Source organism: Lolium rigidum, chromosome 7 (assembly GCF_022539505.1).
Source record: "Lolium rigidum isolate FL_2022 chromosome 7, APGP_CSIRO_Lrig_0.1, whole genome shotgun sequence".
Taxonomy (NCBI): Eukaryota; Viridiplantae; Streptophyta; class Magnoliopsida; order Poales; family Poaceae; genus Lolium; species Lolium rigidum.
The window spans coordinates 170,008,885-170,023,847 of NC_061514.1; the positions used below are offsets into that span (position 1 = coordinate 170,008,885).

At 40.7% G+C, this 14,963-nt stretch overlaps 1 protein-coding gene across 1 annotated transcript; it reads right to left on the bottom strand.

The window, feature by feature from the left end:
* Positions 1–3,115: 3,115 nt before the first annotated feature.
* Positions 3,116–14,460, bottom strand: LOC124672272 (ABC transporter G family member 41-like). Its single transcript, XM_047208531.1, has 23 exons — positions 14,221–14,460; positions 14,063–14,148; positions 13,898–13,982; positions 13,569–13,728; positions 12,813–12,889; positions 12,525–12,578; positions 12,359–12,449; positions 11,646–11,947; positions 10,705–10,986; positions 9,570–9,883; positions 8,794–8,954; positions 8,560–8,663; positions 8,328–8,481; positions 7,935–8,072; positions 7,776–7,849; positions 7,344–7,676; positions 6,898–7,188; positions 6,089–6,172; positions 4,630–4,763; positions 4,092–4,325; positions 3,830–4,001; positions 3,481–3,735; positions 3,116–3,385 (listed from the first exon to the last, which is right to left on the bottom strand). The coding sequence occupies exons 1-23, from the start codon at positions 14,443–14,445 to the stop codon at positions 3,116–3,118; spliced, it is 4,080 nt and encodes a 1,359-aa protein (XP_047064487.1). The 5' UTR covers positions 14,446–14,460.
* Positions 14,461–14,963: the final 503 nt, after the last annotated feature.

Here is a 14,963-nt window from a genome sequence, read left to right on the forward strand (position 1 = left end):
GCACGCTGCTCTATAAGCATGCTTTTATAGGTAGATTCTTTGTGACCATCGTTCAGCCAGATCCTATGCCCAGAATATGGGCTGAACTTCATCTGCACTTTATAAACTTCTATGGATGGCATGAATTATTGCCCAGGAAGACTTTGTGCCGATATGCTTTGATTTCCATCAGTTTCTCCTCTACAATAGTGGTATTGCTTATTTTGGTATTTTGTAGTAATTGTGATAAATCATACATGTCCTAGGCTTACATTTTGGACATGTGCCCTGCTGCTAGAACATGCTTATTTATTTGTAGAACCTTGCCCATGTATGGGGTGCACATGGTATGGGATATACAGTCGGTTTCAGAGTTCTAATAATATGCTAATATCATTAGAATTTGTATTTGTGCTTTTTTTTTGCCATGGAATCTGAACTGTAAGAATAGAAAAGGGAATCATCAGAAGCATGCTTCCCTGTAACAACGCAAACTCATTAATCCACAGATGCGTACAATGTTTCATGAGGTTTCTCAAGGCCTCTATGGCATGCTTCAGCCCACCTGATACAATAAAAATTGATTGGTATGTGGAACTCGAGAGACAGATTGTAATTTACTGAAGAGAAATTATGCTGCCCGTTAATTGTCAGTGGAAGCGATCCTGTGTAACCTACTTCGAGTCTAAAATAGAAGTACAAAAATACCAAATTAAACTAACATACCAAGTAGAACGAGTCGTAATAATAACGGCAAGAAACTATTTAGGTAACGTGTCTTCCACGATCATTGTTACATGTAAGAATTATGACAACCTAATTACATACACCTATAGATTCTTCGCATACTATCTCTTGGACTGCTTCGTCGAGGGTCTTTCGTGTCGTAAATGAAACACTACCAAGAAAGGTTAATATCAGAATTCAAGTGTTGGTGCCATAATTTTATACTCCTAAAGTGCTTGAACACCTATTTAGCTTTTTCGGTATGTTTAAGGTTACCATTTAGGAACATCAACCGACATCAAGAAGTATGAGCGTTATATCGACTGGCAAAATAGGAGTGTTCCATCAATTATTATCATGTATACAACATGAACATTTTGTGAAACCGCAATGGATCCGGAGCAAGGAAAAATTATGCCAGTCAGAGTGATGGACTGCTATAACTGGAAGCACGCGATTAGAAAATTTCCACGAAATCATTAGAGAGCTTTCAACCATTCCTAATATATTTATGACAATATTAGTCTTAGATGAACCTATATCTATTTCTATCTATCTATGTTGGAATTTATGTTATGGGTAGCTAACCAGGGACCAATCATGAGACTCACGGTATAAAGTCAATAAATCTCAATCCAAAATTTACAATTATAATATTGTCTCGCTTTTGACTTACGTCGGGGCGCAACGAAATGAAGCGCAAAGGTTCTCTGCAATTTTCAAAAAAAAAAAAAACAGAATCCTGTAAACCATGTGATGTATGATTGGATGTAGTATAGTGACGTATATTGAAATGTAAAGTTCACTTTTCATAGATTGTATAGATCTCTGCAAGATATTAAAGCAGTTAAATTTTGGGCAAATTCTTAATACTAAAATAGGCTAAAATTTATAGTTTGAATTCTGACTTAATTCTGTCATTTGCGCGATAGCGCAGCAGGTCATCTAGTAAATAAATAAAAGACCAATCTTTTCTTCCAGCCGTAGCATTCCCTGGCCCCCACACGCGAGCGATGCCGCCGTTTCTTGGCTCACACGCGAGTGCCGCCCTCTAGGACTTTGGCCCTGCTTCACTCGAACGCAGGTGTCGCCGCCCCTGCTCCGCTCACACGCGGGCGTCGCCGCCGATGCTCCACGCAAGAGTCGCCCTCTCGGACGTCGGCCCTGCTCCGCTCGAACGCGGGCGCCGCCGCCCCTGCTCCGCGTGCGGCGAGCGCGTACACGAGTTCCCGGCGATGCGCGCGCGCCCGCCACAGAATTTTGGGGAGGCCCACTGGAGCCTGGCGGAGGAGGAGGCGGCAGGTGACGGTGGGGTCATTGCCAGCGGCGGCGCAGGACATGTGCGATGGAGGTGGGTGAGTCGGCCGGTGGGGGAAGAAGGGTGGATCTTTTTTTTAGATATTTAGGATTTTTAATTTTCCTGACATGTGAAGCCCGGCCATGTCCACCTCAACAAATGGTCTCCTTTTGTGCCACCTCAGCGCTGGCAGATGGGGCCTAGTGTTAATTTTGCTAATTCATTCTCAATTTACCATTTGTGTGATTTGTAAATTTAGTGCAGCAGAGTGGTAGATTTTTGTTCCAAAAATATAGTGGTATGATCTCGTAAATTCGAGCGACAATGTAGTTTTATGCTATTCACTCGTAGCTGGGCGGTGGTCTCTGCGTGCTTCTCGCGCGGGGACCAAGGTGGAGCAGCGTGGCATCTACCATCTACGACGACAAGTCTCGGTGGCGTTGTCTGGCGTCATGGTGACGTTGATGGCAGGAACGAGGAAATTGAGGAAATTTATACAGATATTTACCCTAAAGATTGCTCGGTGGTTCGATGAAGGTGACGGCTTCTCTAGCATGTGCATGAGGTGCTTGTTAAGAGTCTACTAGATCGTATCAGTGCTCCCTTTTCGCTTGGTGGGTGTCTCGAGGTATGTAATGTTTCTGGTTTCTTGTTGATGTGAGTTTTTATTTGTTTTAATAGGGAATGAAGGCATGTTCACATGATCTTCTCTTGTTGTTGGGATGTGTAGGTGTTGTGTAGTGGATTCTGCTATGATGTACTAGTATGATCTTTGTTAGACTTTTGTTGAATAAATTAATAAAAATACCGTATGCATCAGTAAAAGTCCCGTGTCTCTCTTTAAATCTAAATGTGACATACATATCCGCCTGTCTAAATAATTCGAATGGTGCAGATCAACATGGTGTCTCGTTAGAGTTCCTATATAGCATAGTAGTATATGATGATGAGTTGATGACTTCGTATTATAAATCTAATTATATTCAGTCTTTTTTATCAATATCATATTTATACAATAAAAAATGCTTCAAATTTTACTACACAAAGATACACGTCTGTACGACACATCTACTATTCTGTAATTTGCTACCCACTACTTAAATATCTGAGTGTCTATCGCCTTTGGAAATTGAGCTTTGAGATGTTGTAACCGAAGAGGACAGCAAAGAGGATGGGGAATGCTGCCAGAACCACAGCTGCCAGTGGCAGCAGGTCACGGCGAAAACCAAAGTATTCCCTCATGAACACTCCGAGGGATTTGGTCTCTTCAAATACGACCACCGTCCTGTCATTGTCGTCCACAAATTGTGTGATGAAGAAGACATTGAGCGTCCACGACATCGGGGAGAGGCGGTAGAGCCATATCCACCATCTCGGTATTTGCTGCCATATGTTTATGAATTTCTCATAAGCACCTTTCTTTTGACCCCTAATAAAGGTAATGGTATATATACCAGAGTTAATATAGCTGGACTTACCGGCGCAGGCACAATGAAGCCAGACATGAGGTTTTGTAGGGTGTAGAACATGGATGTAAGTATGGATGCGACTTGGATGTTGGGGGTGAGCGACACCATCACCATTCCAAGGTAGACGAAGCTGAGCAGCGTGCATACCATGGTGTACATGAACCAAAAGAACTTTGCTGCTGTCCATGCGTATCCTATCATTGGGTATGCTATTAACATGAACAACATTGCCTGTACCACCACATAAGGTATCTCCATGGCAACCTATCTCGCGAAAAGATAAGTCAGTCTCTGCACATAGCAGTAAATATAATCTGTCTGAATTCTGAAACTAGTAACCTTCATGTGATTAATTCACCTGCGCGAAGGAGTAGGCCCAAGGAGAGTACATCCCTGCAAACCTCTCCCTGTACACGACGGAGCGCTCAATGGCGACAAATGGCATCACTGATTGGCAGCTGTTGATGCCGGTAAATAGAGTGATTCCATACATGCACCCCAATATGGTGAACAGACTTTGCTGGTCGTTTCTACCCTCAAACAAAACAAGCAACTTCAATGATGTGCTTTCCCCATATATGCATCGGTTAAGATACAGAATTAAGAGACGGATTACGTACATGTGGTTGATGTTGCCCTTCTGCCAGAACAATACACCAAAGAAAATGCATGAAGCCGTCATGAACACCATTCTCACCAGGTTATATGAAGGGGTTCTCCAATACGATAAACTTTGCTTCCAGAGGCAAGCTTTGAATTGCTCCCGAAACTTATGAGGAAACCGTGTTGGGAAATAAAGATCACTCGTACTTAGAGCTGGTATGCTCAAGCGCTTCACCAGCATTTCCTTGTCCCTTTGATCGCCAAATTTACATACTGGTTAGCCCTTAGCACGAAAATTCTGCTAAGTTTAATTTAAGACTAAATAAGAGCTCTGTTAAGTATGGTACGGTGACCCATGCTTATATTCCATTCTGATCAAATCTGACTTTTGAGACCCACATGCCTGTTTTTGTTTTTCTCAAGAACCGTGAAAGGCTGGAAGCATATTAGAGTGTGTTTAACACGCAACTTTTCTTTGCACAATTCATCATGTAGACATAATAATTAAGATTGTTCAGGCACTAGAGCTAACTGAGCTGATTTTTCGAAACTTACTTGGACATTGATGATTCTCTGTACATATGAGCAAAATCTACTCCCAGCTGAAGTTCCATAGATGTAGAAGTAACTTCTAGCATCCACGTTGATGGGTTGTAGTTGTCCTTGATCCTGGGTACCCCAGGTATTGCCTAGAAGAACAAAGAAAATTATTTCACCATTCTATGTTGTGAGGAAATATGCAACTTATATTTCAATGAGATCATAGGGAATAGGCTGATATATACACATACAAGTATGATAAATATGCAGAAATCCCCTTATACAATAGGAAAAATACATTGAAAGTATATGCAAAACACCCCCAAAAAACACAAGGTGAATCAACAAGACCGGCCTTGATGAAGAAATCTGCTAATGTAACTCCGGAGGCACATATTGTGGGGCAACCACATGATTCTGCAGGTGTGATGAAAGAAGCATCAACACCCCCAAAAAACACAAGGTGAATCAACAAGACCGGCCTTCATGAAGAAATTTGCTAATGTAACTCCGGAGGCACATATTGTGGGGCAACCACATGATTATGCAGGTGTGATGAAAGAAGCATCAACACCCCCCCCCCCCCCAATTTCAAACACAGCGACAGTTGAGACTGCTCCGTACCCCTTCATAATTAAGGGCATGATAGTCTATTATTTATTTGTGATTAAAACTCAACTAAAAATGACTTTCGTGTGTTCTTCAATATGCTTGTACCGACGCAGTTGCCAGCACTTGACGGGCTTGTGGATACCCTTGTTCCCACTGTCCCAACAAGAAGCATGGAGCCGGACGAGGTTCATAGGTTGCTGCTGCCTGCAGCTGAGGCGGCGAATGTGGGCTTACGAGACGGTGGATGTGGACAATTTGGATATGCACGATCCAATCGGGGGAGTAGCAGGATTCAATCCATGACAGGGGCGTGCAATCAAGTAGGGAGCAGCAGGAATTGATCGATAATTCAAGGGTGGAGTCGCATGAGCTTAGTAAGATAAGTTGTTTGGGATACCGGAACCAGTCGGGATTTGTACTCCATGAGGCCATTGGCGAATATATATACTCGTACATGTGTGGTAGATATGCAGAAAACCACTTATACTACAGGGATACTACACGGTTAATGCATCGAAAATATATACAGTTCTAACATGTGCAACATAGCAACTGGGGAGAAATGTCAGGCGGGGGTGAACTGAGTCTGAACCAATGTACATCAGAAATTAAAACAGAGTGCAACAATAATAGTATTTCTTGCCACTTGCTATGTACATCACAAATCATGAAAATAAGGAATGGGTCCAGAAAAACACACAACTTGAAAAATAAATAAATGGTGTAAACAAAATCTACTTAGGCTTGCTTAATGCAAGCGATAGGTTCAGACTGACTTATATCACATATAAATGGACGATAAAAATCATTTCTGCATTTACCGACACCTTTCACGTAAGGAAGAGTTAGTATTACTAATTACCTGAAAATAGTGTATGACGTCACACGAAAGGTGTCCAAGTGGCCCAGCATAGATCAACTCTCCACCCCTTTTCATCAGCATCAACTACATATATGATGTAAGCTAATTAGTGAATACGGTAACTCACTTCTATATGGAGTTGTTTTGGTTAAGGAGTTTACAGTCAATAATGTACACTAAATTTACATGGAACTAGCTGATTCTTTTGTTGATTGGATGAAAATAGCTGTATTGCCCACACGATTGGACAGTTATAGATTAGAAAAATACACACATGTATATTAAAAAGTAGAGTCTGATTTCTTATAGAACTTCAACACCTATAAATGAAAATTGCATGCAGCTGTTCTCATGTACATCTAATTAATCATCACTGTTATCATTTAAACCCTACCTAGATAAGCGTACTAGATATTCCTCTCATATATCCAATTAATCAAAAAAATTACCCCAGAGATCTGGTTTCACTCTTGGGGTTAGCTAAGTAACCAGTTAATATGGTTTGATAACTTTCAGTTCGCCAGGGCCTAACATTAATTAACTGGCTTTCGATATATTTCTCCAATATAAAGGAGAGAAAATCACTTTCCAAAATCAACAGGAGAGAGAATGCACTCTCGAATTATCAGAAACAGAGACAATAGCAGCTGTTCCAAAATCACTTCCTAGTTTGCTGTGCAGGTTTCCTTTTATGATTCATGGTGTCCAGGCACCATGGTGCACCTGTTAGTTATATATATATATGTAAACTATCATAGTAATTCCTACAAAGAGAATCTTGGAGAAGGATATATATGTAAAATAGTTACCTCATCAAATGCCTCAAATATCTCGATACTTGGTTGGTGAATGGTGCACACAACTGTTCGACCTGTGTCTGCAACGTTCTTCACTGCACGCATGACAATAGCAGCTGCCCTTGCGTCCAAGCCTGATGTTGGTTCATCCATGAATATAATTGAAGGGTTAGCCACGAGTTCAACTGCAACAGTGAGCCGTTTCCGTTGCTCTGTTGATAGTCCATTTACCCCTCGTACTCCAACCAAAGAATCTCTAATTTCGTCTAGCTCGATTGTTTCAAGAACTTCATTGACAAATTCCTGTGGGGAAAGAAATATGGTGAGCTCACACTCATCTCAATTGTTTGAAGCACCTATTATACAAGTATGCAAATCCTGTATGCTACGCTTTTATTCTTTTCATATAGATTTGCATAAATGTAAGTTTTATTTTGATACGACAAGATAGAGCTCACATTTCTTGTTTTCGAATCAATTTCTGGTGGAAGGCGCAACCAGGCTGAATATGCTACTGACTCGCCCACTGTGATTTGGGGGGAATGAACATCAGTTTGTTCACAGTAGCCTGATATCCTAGCAAAAGTATGTTGAATTTTAGGATAACCTCCTATTCTTATATCCCCTTCAATAATACCGCCTGTTTTCCTTCCAGCAAGAACATCAAGGAGTGTTGTTTTTCCAGCTCCAGTAACCCCCATGAGTGCCGAGAGAACACCTGGCTGGAATGCTCCTGTGATATTGTGGAGTAGTTGTAGTTTCCTTTCCATGTAACCATGCTCCCTCATTTTCTGCAAGAAGGAAATACTTACATATTACTGATCATCCCTTGGTATGATTCTAAGTTCTCCATCATGTGTTCATAGATGTTCAAGCTACGTGACAATTACCGCAGGGGTGTCTACGTAGTAGTTGACATCCTGGAATGTCATTATAAGGGGTGTGAAAGGCAATACCATCCTCCCTGCACAAGATTTAATTAGTGATTAGCTATATCCCCATTGACAGTAGGACTTGTATTTAGTTGCATCGTGTAGAATTGAACCAACCAGTCCTATTAGGTGTCGAAGCAGTTTCTACTTGTAACTTAGGCATCCCATTATCCATAACCTTGGACATATGTTGGTCTCTTCCATCAAATGTGTTAGGCCTATTGCGAGAGATAATAGCTCGAGAAGTTCCTGGAGCTGAGAGGCTCATGGGAGGTAAGAACAGAGGAACATCTTTTTGAATAAAAGACATGGCTGTGTGCATCTATTGATGCAGAGGCCGGGGCTACGCTCCCATATCGAAAAAAAAAGAACAGAGAAAACAGCATCTTCTTCTGAACGGAGATATGTTTGCCCCACCTCCGATGTTATTTTTCTCCAGCATATGATTTATTGATAATTTGATATTAGAAGTATTTAAATTGTTTAGCTTAATGAAAGTTAAGAACTTACGGTTTTTAATAGTCAAGCCAATAGCAAAGCCCGCATTGAACAATAATATGAATCCAATCAGTGCTCCAACTGAGATCCAGTAGAAGTAGCTGGAGAAGTCTAGCCCTTGATCCATTAGTATTCTCCTTCCAAGTGTTACACCAGATACAGTGATCTATCAACATGCAAATTTAGTCTCGTTTGACTGTGCAACTGTTTACAATAAACTCAGACCTGGTATGCCAGAATGTACCTCCAACCATCTTGGTGCCAAAAACTCATTTCCAGTTAAGCCTATCTCAGCATATGACAATGGAGAGAGCCAAAATCCCCATTTTAGCCAATTAGGAAGAAATTCTGTAGCAATAAGGCACTGAAAATGTTAGTGATGCTTGTTTCATAGTTGAGTACAACATACTTTTGCAAGAAAGTAGGACTCATCTCTTGCTAGCAATATGAATTTTATGAAAATAAGGGAATGTCTTACGGCGAGGAATTATGAAACCCCCAAACAGAAGGATGGTTACAAAAGTCATCGTACCACCAACTGAACTAACCACCACTGTTTGAAAGTATGAGGCGACACATCGAAACATTGACAGTGACACGGTGTGGATGAGGAAGAGGACAAGGAGATGACCAAAAAATCTAAACACAAGAATCATCCATGTTAACACAAAGTAAATATTGCATATGGAAACACTAGGTTTTGTGGAAAGAAAATCCAAAAGAGAAGTAAATGAAGTGTAAGACATGGGAACTATACTCCCTCTGTTCCATATTACTCCTCATATAAGGTTTGGTCAAAGTCAAATTTTGCAAAGATTGATTAATTTTATAGGAAAAGGTATTAAAATGTACAATATCGAATCAATATTGTTAGAACCGCAATAGTACATACTTTTGTATTATACACATTTGGTATTGTATATGTTGATATTTTGTCCTATCTATTTGGTCAAACATTACAAAGCTTGACTTTGACCAAACCTAATATGTGGAGTAATATGGAACGGAAGGAGTATGTTTGAATACAAGATCCAGTACAAACAATGTATTACTTTTTCTGTTCTTTTAATTTGCAAGGCTATATATTTTTCACTAGGATGATCATATTCTGAATCCATTTTTTTAAAATAACATACTCTGAATGACTTAAGTGTTAATGTTGATAACTTCTGGATGATAACAGAAAATGTTGTTGTTGAGTTGGAGCTTCCTTCCCACTAGTAGCTAGTTTGTAAAATCTTATTGTAGTTTTACCTGGATGCTTCCGGAGTATAGCCAATCAAGTAGTAGGATATTGATGTCCAAACTACTGACTCAACTAAAGAGACTGGAATCTTTAGGATAAAAGATGGTATTGCATAAGCCCATGCAGGATAGAAGTAGTAGTCTCGCTGTTTGTAGAAGACTGGGAGTCTATTAATTGCCATGGCCAGCTCAGGGAAACCATTCACTACCAGCAGGAGGAGCGCATAGAAGAGTGAACTCATATAATAGTTAGCATGAAGTCTGTCAACACCCATACGTGTGCGCAGAAATACTGTCCCAGCAATAAGAGCGATTACTCCAAGCTGCAGTGAAATATGTAGTATGCTAACTTATGGTGGTGATGTTGAGAAAAATGCAAACTTTACTGTAAACTCAATTGATTTTAGAAAGAGCACTATAAGAAATACTTCAGCCAAAAACACTATAGCTCTGATATAATAGACTAGTAGAGGTAATGATATAAGCACACAAAGCATTGAAGTCCTCAAGTTGCGCACTGAGTACGAACTGATTGTATATTAAGATGCTGCATTTTTTTGGAAAAGAGATTAAGATGCTGCATGCTGGGAAAGTTCCATAATGGCTAAAATCTTTCGCATACTGCTTTGTGGACTTCCATGTAGTCCGAGAGTTCAATTTTCTTCCTCTGTAGAAGAAACTTCTGCATAATGGCTACAAATCCATGTAAAGTGTCTTAAGTACATCAGTCCCTAATTCCTACAATATTTTGCATTTGAGCACACCTTAAGTTGTCCCCCCCCCCCCCCCCCATTCTATGATGCCCACATGCATATGTGTGTAATGCTTGTAGAGGTTTTGGGCCATTTAGAATGAAAATTCAGATGGAGGGTGTTCTCCCTACCGCGGTGAAAATTCAAAAAATAAAATCAATATATATATCATATGATGATACAAGTTTAAGTGTCTCAATTATTTTACGACCAAACTGATCTCAATTTTTAGTCATAAGGCTTTACTGAGACCACCATAGTAAGACGAGAGCACAATGCGCGTAATATGAAGATTGTGCGTACGGACTAGAACTCAACTTGCACACATAAATAAATAGCGTGTGAAGTTTGCCATAGCACTGTAAAACTAGGTTACAGATCTACTTGCTTACCTGAATGGCTTTTGTTATATAGAGGAAGGCATTCCTTTTCATAAGAAGGAGCTCCCGTGCAAAACATGCCTTGAGGAGATCCCACTTGGATAATGAGTAAATGCTGAAGGAAAGGGCATTCTTATGTCCTTTCGATTCGTCATACGGCTTCAAAAGCTCCTCAGCAAGATCCTGTCCACTTTGCGATGCTTTGAATTTATTGCAGAATTGGTCAACTGTAACAAAATTATATGTTTCTTCGGCAAGGCTCCAGTATTGATGTTGATCATTTTTTGACAAGACCTATATACACACAAGTTTTGAGGGGTGAATTACTTTATGATGGCAAGCTAGTGTAGAAATAAGGAAGACAAACTCAGGTTATCATAATCTACACCCAGTTAATCTATCTACCTTCTATTATATACTAAAAGCAATATACATGGGTCATAATAGAGGTATCACGTTGAGCCACGTCATTCAAATTTTTGATAGTTAGAACTAAAACTTGTGGCTAGGATTGCTACCTTCTAACTAAAACTCGTTCATTCTAAGAACGTTTGATTTTGTGGAATGTACATTAAAATTATATGTGTAACTTCAAGCATATATCTTCAAAAGGATTGCTATTATTTGCACTACTTGAAACATAAAATACCCAGTTGTGGTATTAGATAGTCACCAAACGACTGCACTGACAGATAGATCCAGTAAAGTTTCACACAAGAACTAGAGAGGCTCAAATTTGAACTTCAGGTGGCGCATGTCTTGATGTTTAAGTTAAGTCAAGGTTCCATGTGGATTATTAGACGACGGGCTAACCGAACCAAGCCAAGATGCCTTACATGAACTTCTAGATTCCTCCTTAAAAACTCCTAGCTTCTATTGGTGCTTTTTTTACATAAGCAATTCAGTAATGAGTCATGGTGTCAGACTATGCACATTATTATTTTGGTAAATACCTCTTGAAGGAAGTCAGCGCCCCCTTTTCTTTCGGGGCACTTAAATCCACATGATTCAAAGAAACTCATAATGCGATTCCTAGATCCATGGTACACGATCTGTCCTTCAGCCATCAAGATAATATCATCAAAAAGTTCGTATGTCTCTGGTGCTGGTTGAAGGAGTGAGACCAGTATAGTAGACTCTGATATATGAGCTAGCTGTTGGAGGCAAGAAACAATTTGGAAGGTGGTCGAAGTGTCCAGCCCAGTTGATATTTCATCCATGAATAGCGCTTTTGAGGGCCCTACCATCATCTCTCCTGATTGTAAGACATTTTTACAAGTGAAAAAGTAAGCATCCAGCATCGAATTAATTTTATTTTACTCGTACCATACAGATCAAAATCGAGCTTAGGATTAGACTATAGAAAGGGGAGAAAATACTGCTAAGTTGATTCGTCTATTAGGGTGGCTTGTGTGCTTTCATCACAATAGAAATTTGTGATTTACCCTACCCCTGCTGTCAGCTTAGGTGTGACAAGATTTTCGTAGTTTATGGCCATAAGAAAGTACTGAAAACATTGACGACGAAATGAAACGTATATAAGTTCCGACATGCAGTTAATAAATTTTACTCAACAGATTACACAATTATTACTTATTTATGTTTTAAAAAATTAAGATTAGAATTGAGATACAGTATCCTGAAAGTTGATATGTTATAAATTCACCTGTGGTTAGTCTTTTCTTCTCACCGCCTGAAATACCTCGTCGCATGGCATTTCCCACTTGTACATCAGCGCATATGTCAAGTCCCATGATCTGTGAGGCAAGCAAGAGATTACACACATGAGAAGTATTATGCACGGGTGTAGATTTTTTTTGAGTAACAATTACCTTCATAATGTAGTCTGTTTGCAAGCTTCTTTCTAAACCTTCCACGCATACTGCCTGTAAAAAGTGTACACGGTTTTTAACTGTCACAACTGCAATTACTAGGGGTATAAGCACACTAGTATACTATTTCCTTTAAAACCCAATAGGAAATAACCAGGCCAAAACAAATATTTTGGCGGAAAGGGTCGTGATTTCAATTTTGTTTCAATGTGATCAGAGAAAAGGGTTCTAATCTACACACTCAGATACTTTGGAAAATTATACAGAAAAAGGTTAGTATCTATTTACCTTCATGAACGTATCTATGTTGGGGTCAGGGGTGATCCCAGCCTCCTTCTCCCTTTTAATGACTTCCCTCATGATTTCTGTTGTATACAAGAAATTTACAACACTTGGTTTAGTAGATAGAATGGGATATCAAATTTTCCAGTAAGTAAGGTCGACCTTTTGGTATTTACTTCCATTAAAGAACTCTAAGTTACATGGGAAAACTTGAGTAGAGCAGGTGCGCTTTGCGCACCTTCAAATTTTTTGACATTTTCCTTTTTATGTCTCTCAAAGTATATAATTTTTCGATTTGATATTTTTGCAGTTCACTCAAAAATAACAAATATAGTGAGGAAAAAATAGTTTGGATTTTTTTGCAATTTCAAATTATATTAAAATTCAAAAAAAATTATTGAAATATATATACATAATAGCATTAAAAATCCGAAATGTGTTTCCCACATTCTAGTTTTTATGTTTACGTGGTCTGCAAATTTCAAGTTCAAAGATTGTGTGGTGCGAGAGATACAAAAATGACAAGTTGTTTGATAGGGAAAAAAAGATAGCAAGGATGTTGATGCAGTATAGACAGTCCAGATGGGGTGCGCACTGAGCACCTGCCCAGATGGGGTGGGCACTGGGCACCTGCTCTGAAAGTCATCTCTCTAGTTACACTTACACCGGCGTGCTCCCAATTTCAATGCAGAGGCTGGGGCTCCCCATTTTGGGGAAAAAAAACACCGGCCTACTCCCAAGAAAGAAAATAGGCTTAATTACCTGCTCTGCTGCCAACGCCTTGGAACCTTGCAGAGAAGTCGAGCGTCTCCCTGACAGTCATCTCAGGGACATGAAGGTCATACTGGCCAATGTAAGCTGCTGTCTTCTCCGGAACGAAATCTTGCAGCTTGACACCATTGTAGTCAATTTCTCCTGTTACCTATGAAATGCATACATATGTATGTGGTTGTGAGTAAACAAAGTAGTGAAATCGTGGCACATGGCATTTTCTCTGTTATATATCTTCGTGTGCAAGCAAATATACGTGCGTGTTTGTGAATGTCTGCGTTGTACTGTGTTCTCAAAAAAAAAAATTCTCTGTTATATACCTTGAGATTTCTATTGAGCTTTCCTGCAAGTGCTAGCAAGAGGGTGGTTTTGCCGCAGCCAGGGGGTCCAAGGAGTAAGGTCATCCTGCATATACATATGCAGATTGATATTGCATACCCATGATGACATAAATGACAGATGATTATGCCGAGGAGGTCGGTTACCTTGAAGGTTTGAGGATGCCCGTGACATCTTTGAGGATGTGGATCCTTTCCTGGTTACTTTTGAAACCCAGCATGGTGGTGAGCATCTGCGGATATCAGTGGTGACATTTGAGCGAACAGGTGGCGAGTGGCAGTACAGAAGAGAGATGAGTTATTACGGAGAGCGTGGAGATGGCGGTGTTGAGGAGCGTGGGAAGGGGCTTGCCGTCGACGACCTGGCATTCCGCCTCCACGCGCACGTTCCGCCACCGCACCTCCACCGTCGGCTGGCGCACGCCCACCCTGTCCATCCGGCGGCGCTGGTGCCGGAGCAGGCGGAGGTTGTCCTTGTGGATGTCGGCGATGAGGGTGTGCACCAGCTCCCGCCGCTCCGTCGCCCCCATGCTCCGCACGTCCACGGGCTCCAGTCCGTTGGCATTGGCCTTGGCATGGAGAGGGAGCGAGGTGTGGAGCCTGTCCAAGGTTGGCAGCCGCTCGATGGCCGCCCATTTCAGCTCGACTTCTTCGTCGTTGTGCTGTTCTCTCAGGGACAATGAGAGGGAGGAGGTGGAAGAGAGTGCCTCCCTCAACGACGAAGATGCCAGCTGCAGCCTGCTCGCAGCTGAGGCCGCATCTTTCTTCTCTGATGATTCGTGATCCACTACTATCTCGGCTTGTTCCTCGTCCATCTCCACCATGCTGCTCATCACCTCCCTCGGTCTAGTCTCTACTAAGCTTCCTCCTCCCTTGTTGCATTAATAGAGTTGATGAAGCAATCTGAATCTGAGCTAGTAGTATTCCTTTTGTCTTTACCATCAACTAGCTTGATTCATTATGATGCCGTTGACCTAATTTTCCTTGTTTAAACATACGAATCTGCCAGTACAATGACCTGACATATCCTCGTCACACAAGACAAAGT